The 13705-nt window shown below is 49.1% G+C and overlaps 1 protein-coding gene across 1 annotated transcript in view; it reads right to left on the minus strand.

The window, feature by feature from the left end:
* Positions 1-113: 113 nt before the first annotated feature.
* The window catches only part of MAP1LC3A (microtubule associated protein 1 light chain 3 alpha), a 38401-nt gene continuing 24809 nt past the window's right edge, over positions 114-13705 (minus strand). The window contains exons 3-4 of the mRNA XM_065414476.1: positions 3166-3272; positions 114-1248 (exon numbers count right to left, since the gene is read on the minus strand). Of these exons, the coding sequence (XP_065270548.1) occupies positions 1086-1248; positions 3166-3272 (270 nt within the window). The 3' untranslated portion in view covers positions 114-1085. The remainder of the gene's footprint in view (positions 1249-3165; positions 3273-13705) is intronic.

Genomic DNA, 13705 nt, shown 5'->3' on the forward strand with positions numbered 1-13705 from the left:
GCCGGCATGGCACGGCTACCACCATGGGCTTTGGACCGTCCCTTCCCCAACTGCTGGGGGATGCTCACAGTGAAAATGAATGAGATGGGAAAAGAACATTCCTGCAAGACGCAACTTGAATTCATATTTATTTGTATGTATAATGTATATAGACTTTTGTATCGCTTTAACTGGGTGGGTTTTTTCATATACATTTCTTTTGGTATAGTACATGAAAAAAAGGAAAAAATGTAAATCAGTACATTCCTCAAGGGTCTCTGCCACAACGGGACCAAAACACCCCATGCAAGAGAGAGAGAGGGGGAGGGGAGTTGTTTTTTTTTTAAACAATTCCAAAGAAGAAGAACAAAGGAACTCAAGGTCCAAAAGTTGCCAGAGAAGCAGTGCTGTATGTGTATAAATTAGGCTAACTCCACTCTGCTGCATTTTAAAGTGCAAAGAAGCTCAGTTTATTTATCTACAGAATACAGGCAAATTATTCCCCTCCCGCCCCCGGTTAAAAAATAAAAACCAATAATAAAATAAATCTAACAGATATACATTATCCACAGTCCTACAGACGCCTACACCTACTCGGTAGCACCAAGAATTTGATATGCGTGTAATTAAAATCAATTAAAACTCAAGAGCAATGATTTTGTTTGTTGGCTTGTTTTTTGCAGACTTCCTGCCCTTTATTAAATTTTCAGAGGACAAGCCCCCCCACACACACACACTACAAGTCAAGGAGATGGCCCCCCCCCCTTTGACTCCCCATCACCAGCCCAGGCTGATTTGGCATTAGGCTAAGAACAAATACACACACACAGCTGAAGTTCCTGCTGAGGAGGAGGTGGGGTGGGGAGGTGAGGGACTAGTGCTGTGCCTGGGGCAGGGGGATGGGGGAGGGGAGGCATGAGTCAAACACAGGGCACTAGCTTTGTCTGTGCCTTTACAGGGGTGAAGTCGATATGGGGGCTGGGAGGGGAGAGGGTCTGCACAGCTCCTGCGCCGTGAGCCTCTGGCCACGTCATCTTCCCGGGGTGTGGGGGGGTGGGGGCCGTGTGCAACAGTTTCAGTTTGTCCCCGCGTGCTGCGCATCCGTTTCAGTAGCCGAAGGTCTCCTGCGAGGCATAGACCATGTAGAGGAAGCCGTCCTCGTCCTTCTCCTGCTCGTAGATCTCCGAGATGGGGGTGGAGACACTCACCATGCTGTGCTGGTTCACCAGCAGGAAGAAGGCCTGGGTAGGGTTCAGCTGCAGGCGGCGCCTGAGGGTGACAGAGGAGGGAGGGGTGGTTAGACCAAACGAGGAACGGCAGGGAAGGCAGCGGAGCAGTGACCTCCCTGGGGAGCTGGAGGCCCCCAGCTGTTCAACAAGGCCAGGCCTGGGCGCTCAGCCTCCCTTGGTGTGACCCAGAACTGCCCTCGTGGGAAGGGAGCCTTTGCCCACTAAGCTGGGCCCATTCCAGCCTGCCCAGCCAGGCCCACCTTCTACCAAGGCTCTTGCTTTGATACGTGGCCCTCCCCGTGCCTCTGGGGGGAAGGGCTGAGCCGCTCTGGCACTGGTGCAGCCGAGGGGTCTCGGAAGCCCCTTTCGTTGTGGTCCCCAAGCACTACAGCCTCTGACAGGGCATGGGGGGCAGGAAGGCACCAGCTGTCCTCTCAGGCCGAGCTCTCTCCAGGTTTGAGCCATCGCACTCAACCCCCTCGGGTTCCCAGGGCTCCTGGTAATGCAGCATTTAGGGCAGGATTCACAAAGGAACGCCACTGTGAGGACGCTGAGCGTCCCAGCACACAGAAAGTCACCGGGATCCCCGAAGCCTGAGCCGGGCACCCAACCTCCTGGTACAACCAATGGGGACAGACAGGATGCCTCACCTCAGCTAGCCAATGGGAGATGCCAAATCGCTGGTGCTAAGCCCCGCCCCACTCTGAAAGGAAGCCCTCCCTTTCAGCCCTGTGGTTCAGGGCTGGGTTGGGACAATGGGACCTGGCCCGTGGGAGAGGCCTGGTTCAAGTGAGGGCGGGAGGGATTTGAAGCGGGATCTGCGCCCTGGGCTACTGTGATGTGGGCTCCCTCAATCTCTCCATGGTGGATAATGAAAAGAATCATTGGAGCAGAGGAAGTGGATCCTGGGTCTCACTTCCCAGGCGAGGGCTCTAACCACCAGGCTACACAGTCACTCTCATGCTCACTCTCTCCGTGGCCCAGTGTTGAAGCTGTTCCACTGCGGATACAATCCTTGGGCCAGAGAGAGCAAGGCCAAGCTGGTGGTCAGAGCACTCCCCGCCCACTAACATGGCACTTAGGCGCCCACGCCCTTTTGTGGCTCTAGCCCTTACTGCCTCCTGAAAGACTCTCCATCCGAGGCTGCTGCACCTGCTTCACCCCCTCCCATTGCACCCCTGCCCCTGAGCAGCCCCCTGAGGCTGGCAGCATCCTCACACGATGCTTATAGCCTCAGAGCTATGCTCACTGATTGGGCTTTCCGAGCAAGGCAGCATCAAGGGATCTGAGCGCTGGAAGGGGAGCCAGCAACTCCCGAGCTCCAGTCCTGGCTCGGAAATCAACCCCCTCTGTGGCCTGGGGCCTGGCCCTACCTCTCTGCTCCCACCTCTGTTACCAAAGAGCCAACCCATGCCCCATCAATGCAGGGAATGCTGCAGAATAGGGCTCTCCCACCCCCACGCTGCCCTCCCAAGAACCCCTCTCCTGCCAGCCAGGAGAAGGATGACTATCATACTCTGGGCTGCAGCAGAGCACGGCCCCACAGGGAAATGGCTGACGGCAAAGGGCAAGGAATCGGAGAGGACGAGGTGGCTTTGCTTCTAGCTCGGCTACTGGAAGCTCAGCACAGGCACCCACAGCAGGAGGGTGAGGATGGAGGGAGGAGGACGCTGGTGCTTTAATGTAGCCTGAGCCCATCGCAGCAGGCAGCAGACATGGTTGCTTCCTTCTGTAAGGCGATGGCTGCAGGGCCTGGGTTCCAAACCCCTCCCAGGCCCTAGAATCCATCCACCACTTGGTGACAGCCAGGCAGCTTGTCCATTGCTCCCTTCCCCCACATCGGTGGCCAGTTCCCATTGTCCCAACCCAGCACGGCCGCCCCATCCTGCGCCAGGTCACACGGCCAGGGCGGGGCAGGAGGGGTCATGGTACCTTCGCTTTGGGCTGTTTCACTTACCGGATAATTTTTACCAATTCGCTCATATTGACATGGTCGGGGACTAGAAATTTGGTCTTATCCAGCACAGGCAGCTGCTTCTCCCCCTTGTATCTTTCAATGATGACCTGGTGAGAGAGAAATGGGCAGAGTCAGCTGCAGCTGCCAACAGGCCAGTCTAATGGGTGCCACCACCTCCGTGAAGGCAAGTGCCTGCATTAACCCTCTGAAAGCCGGAGAAGAGCGGCAGCTCCTCCAGCAACAACAAAGGAGTCTTTCAGCAAGTTCCCCTCCTGAACATTTTATCCCTGAGCCCCACGGTACTGAGAATCTCCCCCCAGCGCCCCTCTGGCTGAATGACTTATTTTAGATCAATACCAAGAAAGAACAAATGTAAAGTTGCCACGAGAGCACTGGTGGGGCTCCCAGTTAAGTGTGTACTGGAACGAACACAACCAGCTGTCTGTTCTGTAGATGGCAGAGAGCTTAGAAATCAAAGATATGCAGAAAAGGGGCACCAGGCCCAGAGCTGAACCCCACACACAGTTTAGAGACAGTTTAGAGACAGCGGAAATCCATCAACACACAGTTTAGAGACAGTTATTTTGTTTCTTTTGCTCTAAGCAGAAAGGGAACAGCAGGAAATATAACCCTGCTCCCTAACCACGGGCTCAAAGCAACCTCTTCCTGCTCTAATCATCAATGAGCACAAGGCCTGTCTGCCCTCCAAGGTGCACTGGTTTAATACCACACCTTTAGTTAAACCGGTGCAACTTCCATGTGTAGACAAGCCCTGACAGTGCTGGTGCGGCACCTCCTCCCACACCATGACAATGGTCTTGCTGCTGACAGCGCATAGCTCCCAGGAGCAGTCAGGAAAAGCAGACTGACATGGGCCATTCTGTACTCACTCCATCCCCAGGGGATTGTTTGGAGAAGGGAGGAGGAAGGACAAGTGAAAAAAGCACCCAGTGAAAGTGACATGGATGGTACAAACGTTTGGATTACAGGAAGCAAACAGGGTGCTGTGTCCACCCCAGAGGCAGCCACATTTCAGCTGTGGGTAAGGCTAGCAGCATGTAGAGTGCTCTGGGATCCTTTGAGATAAAAGGGGGCTAATAAATGTACAATTGCTATTTCACCACGTGCTACTGTGATAAGCAGACGGACAGGGAAACCTGTCCACAACTTCACAAAGTTTATCTAGGCTGCTCTCCATGAGGGTTAATGCCCCAATAGCAGAAGGGTTACAACATGCAGGGGGCTAGGCACTTGGGCAGGGGGTTACACAGAAATCAAAGCTACACAAGAGGAAAAACATCAAATGATCCAACCCTTCACCCCCAACCCCTGATAAAAGAACGAGGGGAATATTCAATAGGGAGAAGGAAAGGGCTTTAAGGTAACCAGACTGGAGGGCTCAGGGGCTGGGCGAGACGCCTGAGTGCAGCTCAGAATGAATTTGTTTCTATGACCGAGTCACAAACCTCTTCAACCACACCAGGGCCAAGAGAGATTGCTGTAACTGAAGGGCAAGGGGGCCAGCAAAAGGCAGGGCGTCCTCAGGACAGGGCATCAGCAGAAACTGCAAGAACAGGCTCAGCCCGGTTAAGGCTGCTCCATACAGGAAAAAGTAGCTGGGGAATTTAGTCAGTCTGTGAATGGAGCCTGCAGCCCGACAGTGTCTGTAAGCGGATCTGACATGGAAGCGAGAAGTGACACAAAGGGAGAGACAAAGCTGGGAGAAGCTGAACAATCCGCTGCGATGTTCCATTTGTTTTGTTGGTTTCGTTTTATTTGCTGCAGTCTGTTTTGTTGACATTTGGGCCAGGAGAGGATGAGAGATCAGTGGTGGTCTGCTGTAAAATGAGCCCAGCTCCACTGAAGTCAATGAAGCTATGCTGATCTACCGCAGCTGAGGATCAAGTTAAAAGTCAAGTGAGAAAGCAGCCCCTCCCACTCAGCAGCTGCAGGGAATTTCCTTTAATCTAGCTCCTTCTGCCCCATTCTCTTTCCCCCTCCCCCCGGCCCATGTGGGGTGTCTGGGAGGCTCCTATCTCCTCTGAAGTGCTTTCCTTGCATCCACTTGGGCCTGGATACTCTCCAGGATTCCAACTGTCGCATCGTGAGCAGGATCTCGGAGTGCACCTGTGCCCTCACATTACCATGGGAGAATGGAAGGAGCCAGGCCATCCTGCCCCTGCTGCAAAGAAAGCAGGGGTCCGAGGTGGTGAACTGAAAGTGAGACAGGAGAGAATTGGTCATTTCTTTTGAAGGGATAAACTACAATCCAATTGGCTGAGGCAGAATCATGGAGTCATTCATTGCTAGCTGTGTAGTAAACTGGTTTTACCTTGTCTCAATCAGCAGGACGGAGTTTGTGTGGATACTTTGTTACCTCCTCTAGAATGACTAAACACAATTAAAACATGCCTATTGTGAGGTGTGCACAAATACATACACCAGCTGAGCTGGATCACACAATCCAGTTGCAGGGAATCTGTGGCATGGGGCAAGACCTGCCCACTGCATACAGAATATGCAATGGGCCGATGACCATCTACCATCTTGCTCAGACAAAAATCTCTCCCCTAAAGAGCACGCTGCAGCCCAGGCTGGGCTGGACTGGACTGAACTGGCTCTCAGGGCAACCAGCACTCGGCTCAAGGAGGCTCCAGAGTTTCTGAAGAATCAGAGCTTCTGTTAGGCAAGATTTTAGCTCACAGAGCTGTGAAGGAACCCTCCCTAATGTGAAGCAACGCAGTGCCGTTTTCCTGACTCTGCAAATAGCCTGGAAAAACAGCTGCACACCAGACGTGGGCTACCCCAGTTATACAAATGGGGTGTGGTTGGTACTGAAAGCTACTAATGACTATTTACATGTCACCACACAACTATTTCACTGACTGTTTTAGCAGAACACCCAGCTACTCTGGGCCTGAAGGCAGGGCCTGGGATTTAGGCAGAGATCAAGTACTACCCCGTTATTTTCTGGTCTGATCCCCACTAATCGGTTTCCTGACTCTCTGATGAGGTTACTTTGTTTTGCACACCCCAGAGGGACATTCTCAGTCCCTCCATGGGAGCAGAGCAAGCATCACATCTGGCAGAGCCATGGTGACAATCAGATCAGGTAGTATGGAATGGACAGGTGAGCACCGGAGTTCAGCAGCCTGCAGTCAGCAGGCAGGAAGAGCACAGGTAAGATATTACAGCATGCAGCTGGAAGGGGCTTGGGGCAGAGGGAAAACTGACTGAAGGCCCCAACCTGTATCACTTCCCTTGGAGCCCTACTGAACAGGGCAGCTCCCACATCCCAATGGGGAAAACCAAGAAAACTGGCGTGGAGCAACCAAACCCTGCATTAAATATCCCACCGGAAACACCTCCCCGGGCCAGAGCGGGGATTTTAGCTTACCCTCTATCAAGGCAGACAGTAGGATCTAGAACTAGCCACCTGTAGGGTACCTGCCCACTTTCAGATGACACCAGCCTCAACTACCGGGCAGCGAGAAGAGAACAGAGTAGGGATGCAGTGCCAAGAAGAGGAGTGGGATTGTGCCTGGTTTGAGATGCAAGTGATCAGCGATGTTCAGAGAGCACTAGGAAATGGGCAGCAGGGAGTTGCTCTGTCCAGCACTTTATTTAGGACCAGGGTCCATGCTGCTGAAACCCTGAAGGGCGAGTCCCAGTTTCTGACCCGGCAAGGGGCACAATAGAAGAGCGTCCCAGGCACAGAATCTCTGCAATAGTCTCCTCACTCCCTGTACAGCCATCTGGACTCTTTCCCTTCTGGCCAGGTTCCAGTATTTCCATCCACAAACTGGAAGTGGGCCACTGGATTCCAACTAGTCAGCAAATGGCAGCACAGATGAGAGCGTCTGAGGTGGAGAAGGGCAGGACGGAAAGCTGGAAGTAGCTTAGGCAGCCAGGAGAGGCAGGAATTTCTCTCAGTGGTCTGAGAGCAGACTGTGTATATAAGTGACCCTTCCCTTCTGCTGCCCCAGCCTAGCACCATCTCCCAAGGCCAGAAGATGCAGAGGCCACCAAGAGTCTTTGATACTTGTTGATGTTGCAGCAATTCCCAAATCCTGCTTCAGCACAGGGGGCTGCACTGGCTGCCTTCTTGAGGTTCCCTCCCACCTTTCAGTGCTCAGACCATGTAGGGTGTTTATTAAAAACAAGGGAAGTATTTGGAAGTTCATGCTGATATTTTCATGGATCCTCTTCTCAGCAGCCAGCAACTAGCGTCAGGGTATTTCACTGTCAGTATCCATCGATTTCCCTCCAGCCTGCCATGCTACAAACCTTAATTTCAGCTTAGAGATTTATAAGAAAGCTGCTTCCTCTAAAGCATCACATACTCTAGACAGATTTTTGAATTAAAAGAAACAGTAAAGAAAAAAGGCCAAGATTTGTTTCTTTAAAAATTCATCACTTAGTCTTCCTCTTTAAAATAATTCAACTAATCTAAAGAACCAGCTTCATTTTACTGACAGAACAAAAGTAAGAGACGAATTTCAGTCTCCTCCCCTGCACATTGCAGCCTCAGCTCCTCTCCCCACTTACAAACAGGAAGCCTCACACAGTGACCTTTTATTGTAGGTGATTTGGGAAGGAGAGGGGAATATTTGCATATTAGATCACATATATTATATGAAACTGAACGTGCATTTCACACATTTCAATACCCCAGTCCTCAGTATGGATTCTCACACATTATACATTTGTGCTAGAGGAATAAAAATGCAGAAGCACAGTTGGATCCCAAAGCCCCAATGAAGAGGCACAGAGAGAATGTGAAGATGGGGCACATTAGGGAAAAACAAAACAAAAACAAAACAAAAATTACAAACCAAGGGGCATCTTTCTGTCTAGGCACAAAAATGTTTTAGTCTCAAAAACTTTCTTTTAAGAATTCGAGGGCTTTTGAGGAAAAAGTAACAAATTAAAACGAGGTAGCCAGACATTATATATATGCGCATATATATTACACACACACACACACACACACACACACACACACGAAAAAAAAGTACCAAAAAATCCACAAGAACAGCAACTTCAAATGTCTTTAGAAATAAAAGCATAGAAGAAAACGAATACTGTAGAAAGAGAAAGGATGAGGAAAAACTGGGATCAGATGCAGGATGTAAACAAGGGGAGGGTGGTGGTGGTAAGAGGCTGTTCTGTAGTAGCAGAGAGTCCTGTCTGACGTGCATCTGATGAAGTGGGTATTCACCCACGAAAGCTTATGCTCCAATACATCTGTTAGTCTTAAAGGTGCCACAGGACTCTCTGTTGCTTTTTACAGATCCACACTAACACGGCTACCCCTCTGATACTTGTTCTGTAGTAGTAATTTTTTGTATGCATTTCAAAATAAAAATCACATCACAGTATCTCAAATGAAAGCAAAAATTAAGCTGGAGATTCTTCCTTAAGTCCCCTGGGCACATAGGAGCTGGTCATCCCCTCCTCCCATTCACCCCCAATTCCTGGGGAAATGAACATGTGGCTGGATAGGTCTTTATCCTCATTTACGAGGAAGAGAGAAAAATGAAAGGGAAGATGAGTGGCAATAAAGAGAAAGAAAGTAGGTGTTCACCCCATATGGGACTTGAACCCACAATCTCTGGCTTAGGAGGCCAATGCCATATCCATTAGGCCACTGGGACCACACAAAATAATGTCAAGGAGGGCTCTGAAGAGACAGGTCTGAAGCTCCTGGGGCATGCCACAGGGGGAAAGGCCAGACTCAGAGAGTGCAGGATAACTTAGATAGGGCTGTGTCCACAGCACTGTTTTTAATTACTGCTATAAATCTCTTATGAGGTGTTTATAGTTTGTCCAGTAAAAGTTAGTTTTGAATTTAACTGAAGACTCTTGTTCTCCACAAAAGTTGTCATGAATGTTTACTGGTAGATGCCTCTGGCCAATTACAAATCGAACAAACAGAACCTGCTGGCTAGCAGAGATTCCTCCACAAAAACCCAACGACAGTTTTGCAGAGTGGTTATTCATTCAGTAACCACTCCCTTTGCATGAAAGGAAATTACTTCATAATAGCGTGACTGAGACAGGAGTCCAAACCCATTGAGCTCTCAGGATGCAACAGACCCACACTTTGGAAAAGTTCTCATCTAGCCCAAACTTGCGTGGTTGGATCACCTTTAATTTTATTGCATGACGTGTTGTTGTAGCCATGTTGGTCCCAGGATATTAGACACACAAGGTGGGCGAGGCAGTATCTTTTATTGGACCAACTTCTGTTGGTGAGAGAGATGAATTTAAGCTCCCAGGCTCGAAAGCTTAACTTTGCTAGACACTAAAAATCATTGACTGAATAGACACACTGGATTTATGGCTTATTACAACCATCTATAACCCTCTGACATCCCCCACCCCACTACCTTTCCCTCCCTTCCATTCCCCCCCACCACCACTGGAGGGGTGTTAAATGGCCACTTCACTTTGAGTGGTCCCTTGAAATATGTTAACTACTTCTAAACTATCCTTTAGCTGCAACAGTGAGTACATTTCCCAGACCTGAAGAAGAGCTCTGTGTAGCTCAAAAGCTTATCTCTCTCATCAACAGAAGTTGATCCAATAAAAGATGTTATATCTCACTCATCTTGTCCCTTTAATTGTATTGTTTATTTTTAAAGTTACTGCAAGTTACAAATGTTTAACAAAGGAGTTTTAATTAACATAGAGGTTAGCTGAAAACTGAGATTGCTACGCTACGTATGACCCTTGTACAACACACATAACAAGAACTTTATAATTCAAATACCCTAGGCCTTAAGAAGTATGGCTGTAGCCAGTCAAGGTAACTTAAATAAATATTCCATTACCACTACAGCTCCAAACTTTCAGTTAACAATACTGATATGTAAACATTCACTTTAGAATTTCAACCACCTTAATTCTGCCCCTGCCCTCCAGGATACACACACTAATTCATACACTATATTCTGCTTTTGTAAAGCCACCCATTATAATAATCTGAAATAAAACCTTTACAGTTCATTACCCCTTGTTGCATGATCTGTGTAATCTTGCAATGTGCAAGGACAGCATGGCACTAGCTCAGTCTGAACATCAATCCAGAAAGACGATCTTGTTTCAGCTTGCAGAAAATTGTTTGACCCCTCGCCCTTTGTTCCTTTAGCTCATGAATGGCTCTGGGTGTCCCTAAGCCTCTGATTGCCAGAAGCTGGGACTGGACAACAGGGGATAGATCACTCCGTAATTGCTTTGTTCTGTTCATTCCCTCTGAAGCATCTGTCACCAGTCAGGATACTGGGCTAGCTGGACCATTGGTCTGACCCATTATGGCCGTTATACGTTCTTATCTGCCTGTGGGAGGATCAGTAGTTAGCTGCATTATTATAGCATGCAAGAGTGCTGATCTTGAATTGGGACCCTGTTGTGTTAGGTACTGTACAAACACAGAACAAAAAGACAATCCAGGCTCCAATCCCCCACACAGCACAGCCCACACAAGCTTGTCTCTGTGGAAGACATGGCTGGCAGTAGTGTCTCCACACTTCTGGACTTGTCTAAGCCTTTAGATCCTGGCTGGACTTTTCCAACTGTACCATACCTGGTCAAGAGGACAGCACAGCCTCCAGATCAAGGCATTCTCTCACCTTGTGCCTGTTCATCACATACCCTGCTGTTACTCTAGATCGGGGTCCTGAACCTGCAGGTGCAGACAGGTGTCAGGATCACCCTGCCCTTCTCAGCTTGCTAAATGGATGAGGTGGTCTTGTCCAAGCCCAGCTAGATGGGACCTGGAGGGAGAGGAGGCAGCGAGGAAGGTGCCATTATGAAAAAGGTTGAGAGCCCCTGCTCCACCAACACTCAGCTGAACAGGACGTGCATGACAGTGCTCCCTGTTCTCAATAAAACTGGCTCATCTCAAATTCATTATGAAACTACAATACTACAAACGTGCTGGTAACGTCTACCTAGCATCCCGGCCAGCCAGGCCTCCCCCAACCCTCCAGCAAGTCAACTGGAACTTCATCACCACCTTCCACTAAGACACACACTGGATGGGCTGAGCTTGCATCTGAACAACAGAGACAACAGGGGAGATTTTCAGAGGAAGTTGTGTGCCCGACTGCCCTCTGTGCCTTTGAAAACATTCCCCAGATCAGTGTGTCCAGGGGAGTGAAGTTATAGGTCACGAGACAATCACTAACCACTCACCAGGCATGTCACAGGCTCTTACCTCCGACATGGGCTCTGGGACCAGGTAATCCATTTCCACTCTCATCACAGACCCTCTCCGTGCTGGATAGAGGGGCAGAACTATGGTGCTGAACAAAGTGCTGCATCTAGCAGAGGACTGCTCCATTACAAGGTCTGATGACAGCACTGCCCCTTCCATGAGACAGGCCTGGGGTCCCCTTGAGGTTGCAAAATGTTGTGATAGGCTGATTTTTCTGTGACAAACTAATAGAGGATTTAGGGAGGATCTTGGAATTGCAAAGGAAGGGGGATCTCTAAAGAATAGTCCCTTTCTCATGGCTGCTCCTGCTCCCCCCCTTCCCTTCCATCTATACTTCACTTTGACAGCCAAGTTCTTTAGCTGCAGGGAAGAAGCGATTAGAAGGTGGCAGCCAAAATAAGAGGACCTGCATGTATGGATGCGGCTCTAGTTATTGTCTGGGATTCAAATAGATGCAAACAGCAGCAGATCCTGCAGGCACAGGTAATTCATACGCTAGGACTACAGACCGGAGAACAATAGCACAACTCTGCACTCTCTAGTGCCTGCACTACCTTCCTTTATGGACATGGTCCATTCATCTGGCAGTGGTTTGTTTCTCAATCGTGTCTAATGGGAATGGAGGCAGACATCTCTAATTATCAGCCACTGCAGCCGATAGAAACTGGCATCTCAATTACAATGGCACTAGTCTGAGAAAGATGCCTGGCTGTTGGGGCAGCAGCTGGTTAGTGCCTCCAGCATATGGTCCGTCGCAACAACTTCTCGGGATTTTGTTTCAAGGACTCAGCTAACATTTGAATAAGCAGACTAAGGGGTCGCAGGGCCAGATGGTTTGAAGGCGACTGGAACATGCCTTATTCAGCTATGGATGGAATTATAAAACCAAAGATTACACCCTAAAAGGACCACAAAAGACACATATAGAAGTGCCTCCCTCCTCCTTTTGCATGTTGCTCATCTTCTTAGATTTCAAGTGCCTCATATAGTGTCTACTCTGTAGAGTGCCTAGCACAAAGCAGCCCAGATCCTGATCAAGGCATCTGGGTGTTACCTAAGGAATAATGGGAATGTAGTGCAGGCGAAAGGCCCTGAAAAGAGCCCTGAGCCAACCCTCAAAATAGCACATGCAGCCTCATACCTCCTCATCCTGGTTTTGGAGGGACAGGCTACGGGGGCGAGGGGATATTGCCATCTTCATAGAACTGGAAGGGACCTCGAGAGGTCATCTAGTCTAGTCCCCTGCACTCATGTCAGGACCATCCATGACAGATGTTTGTCTAACCTGCTCTTAAAAATCTCCAGTGATGGAGATTCCACAACCTCCTCAGGCAATTTATTCCGGTGCTTAACCAGCCTGACAGTTTGGAAGTTTTTCCTAATGTTCAACCTAAACCGCCCTTGCTGCAATTTAAGCCTATTGCTTCTTGTCCTATCCCCAGAGGTTAAGAACAACAATTTTTCTCCCTCTTCCTTGTAAAAACCTTTTATGTACTTGAAAACTGTTATGTCCCCTCTCAGTCTTTTCTTTCCCAGACTAAACAAACCCAATTTTTTCATGGCCCATCCAATCCTTGGCCCCTCTGTTCTAACAGTGGTTTGTCCCAGCCCACTCTGTACTGAAGAGGGGTCGATATCCTATTTCACTCTACTCCAGTTCAGATACTCCCCTCAGAAGCACATGAATACATTGTATGAAGTATCAGAGGGGTAGCCGTGTTAGTCTGGATCTGTAAAAAGCAACAGAGAGTCCTGTGGCACCTTTAAGACTAACAGATGTATTGGAGCATAAGCTTTCGTGGGTGAATGCCCACTTCGTATGAAGTCAGTGCATTATGCAAGGCATATACATCACATTCCTTTGGGAGGCAGGTTTCCTACTGTAGCCACAGACCTGCATGCTGGGCAGAATACAGCAGCTCACTCAGAAGATATTTTAAACTCCACAAGCCTCCCATGAACAGGCTTGGAATCTGGAGTGGCTGCCTAAAGAGCAGGGACTCAGACCCAAGAGAAGAGCCTATGGAGAAAGACAATTGGGGCAGAGGGAGAGTAGCTTGGCCAACTCCTTAGAAGCCATCTACTGCTCAGGCTGGACAGAAAACAAGCCTGTTGTACTCCCCCAAGGAAGTCACAACCTCACAAAGCTCAAGTACCAGGTTCACTGCAGTACAACAGGACTCAGCACAAGGAATCATCAGTTAATGGTCCCAAACACTACCTTACAATAGAGTTAATGCAGTATTATCGATACAGGCCTAAATTTTCAGAGACCTCTTCCAACGTTGCTGGAGCAATTTTGTATCCACAATTAAATGC

This window comes from Emys orbicularis, chromosome 12 (genome assembly GCF_028017835.1).
Source record: "Emys orbicularis isolate rEmyOrb1 chromosome 12, rEmyOrb1.hap1, whole genome shotgun sequence".
NCBI lineage: Eukaryota > Metazoa > Chordata > Testudines > Emydidae > Emys > Emys orbicularis.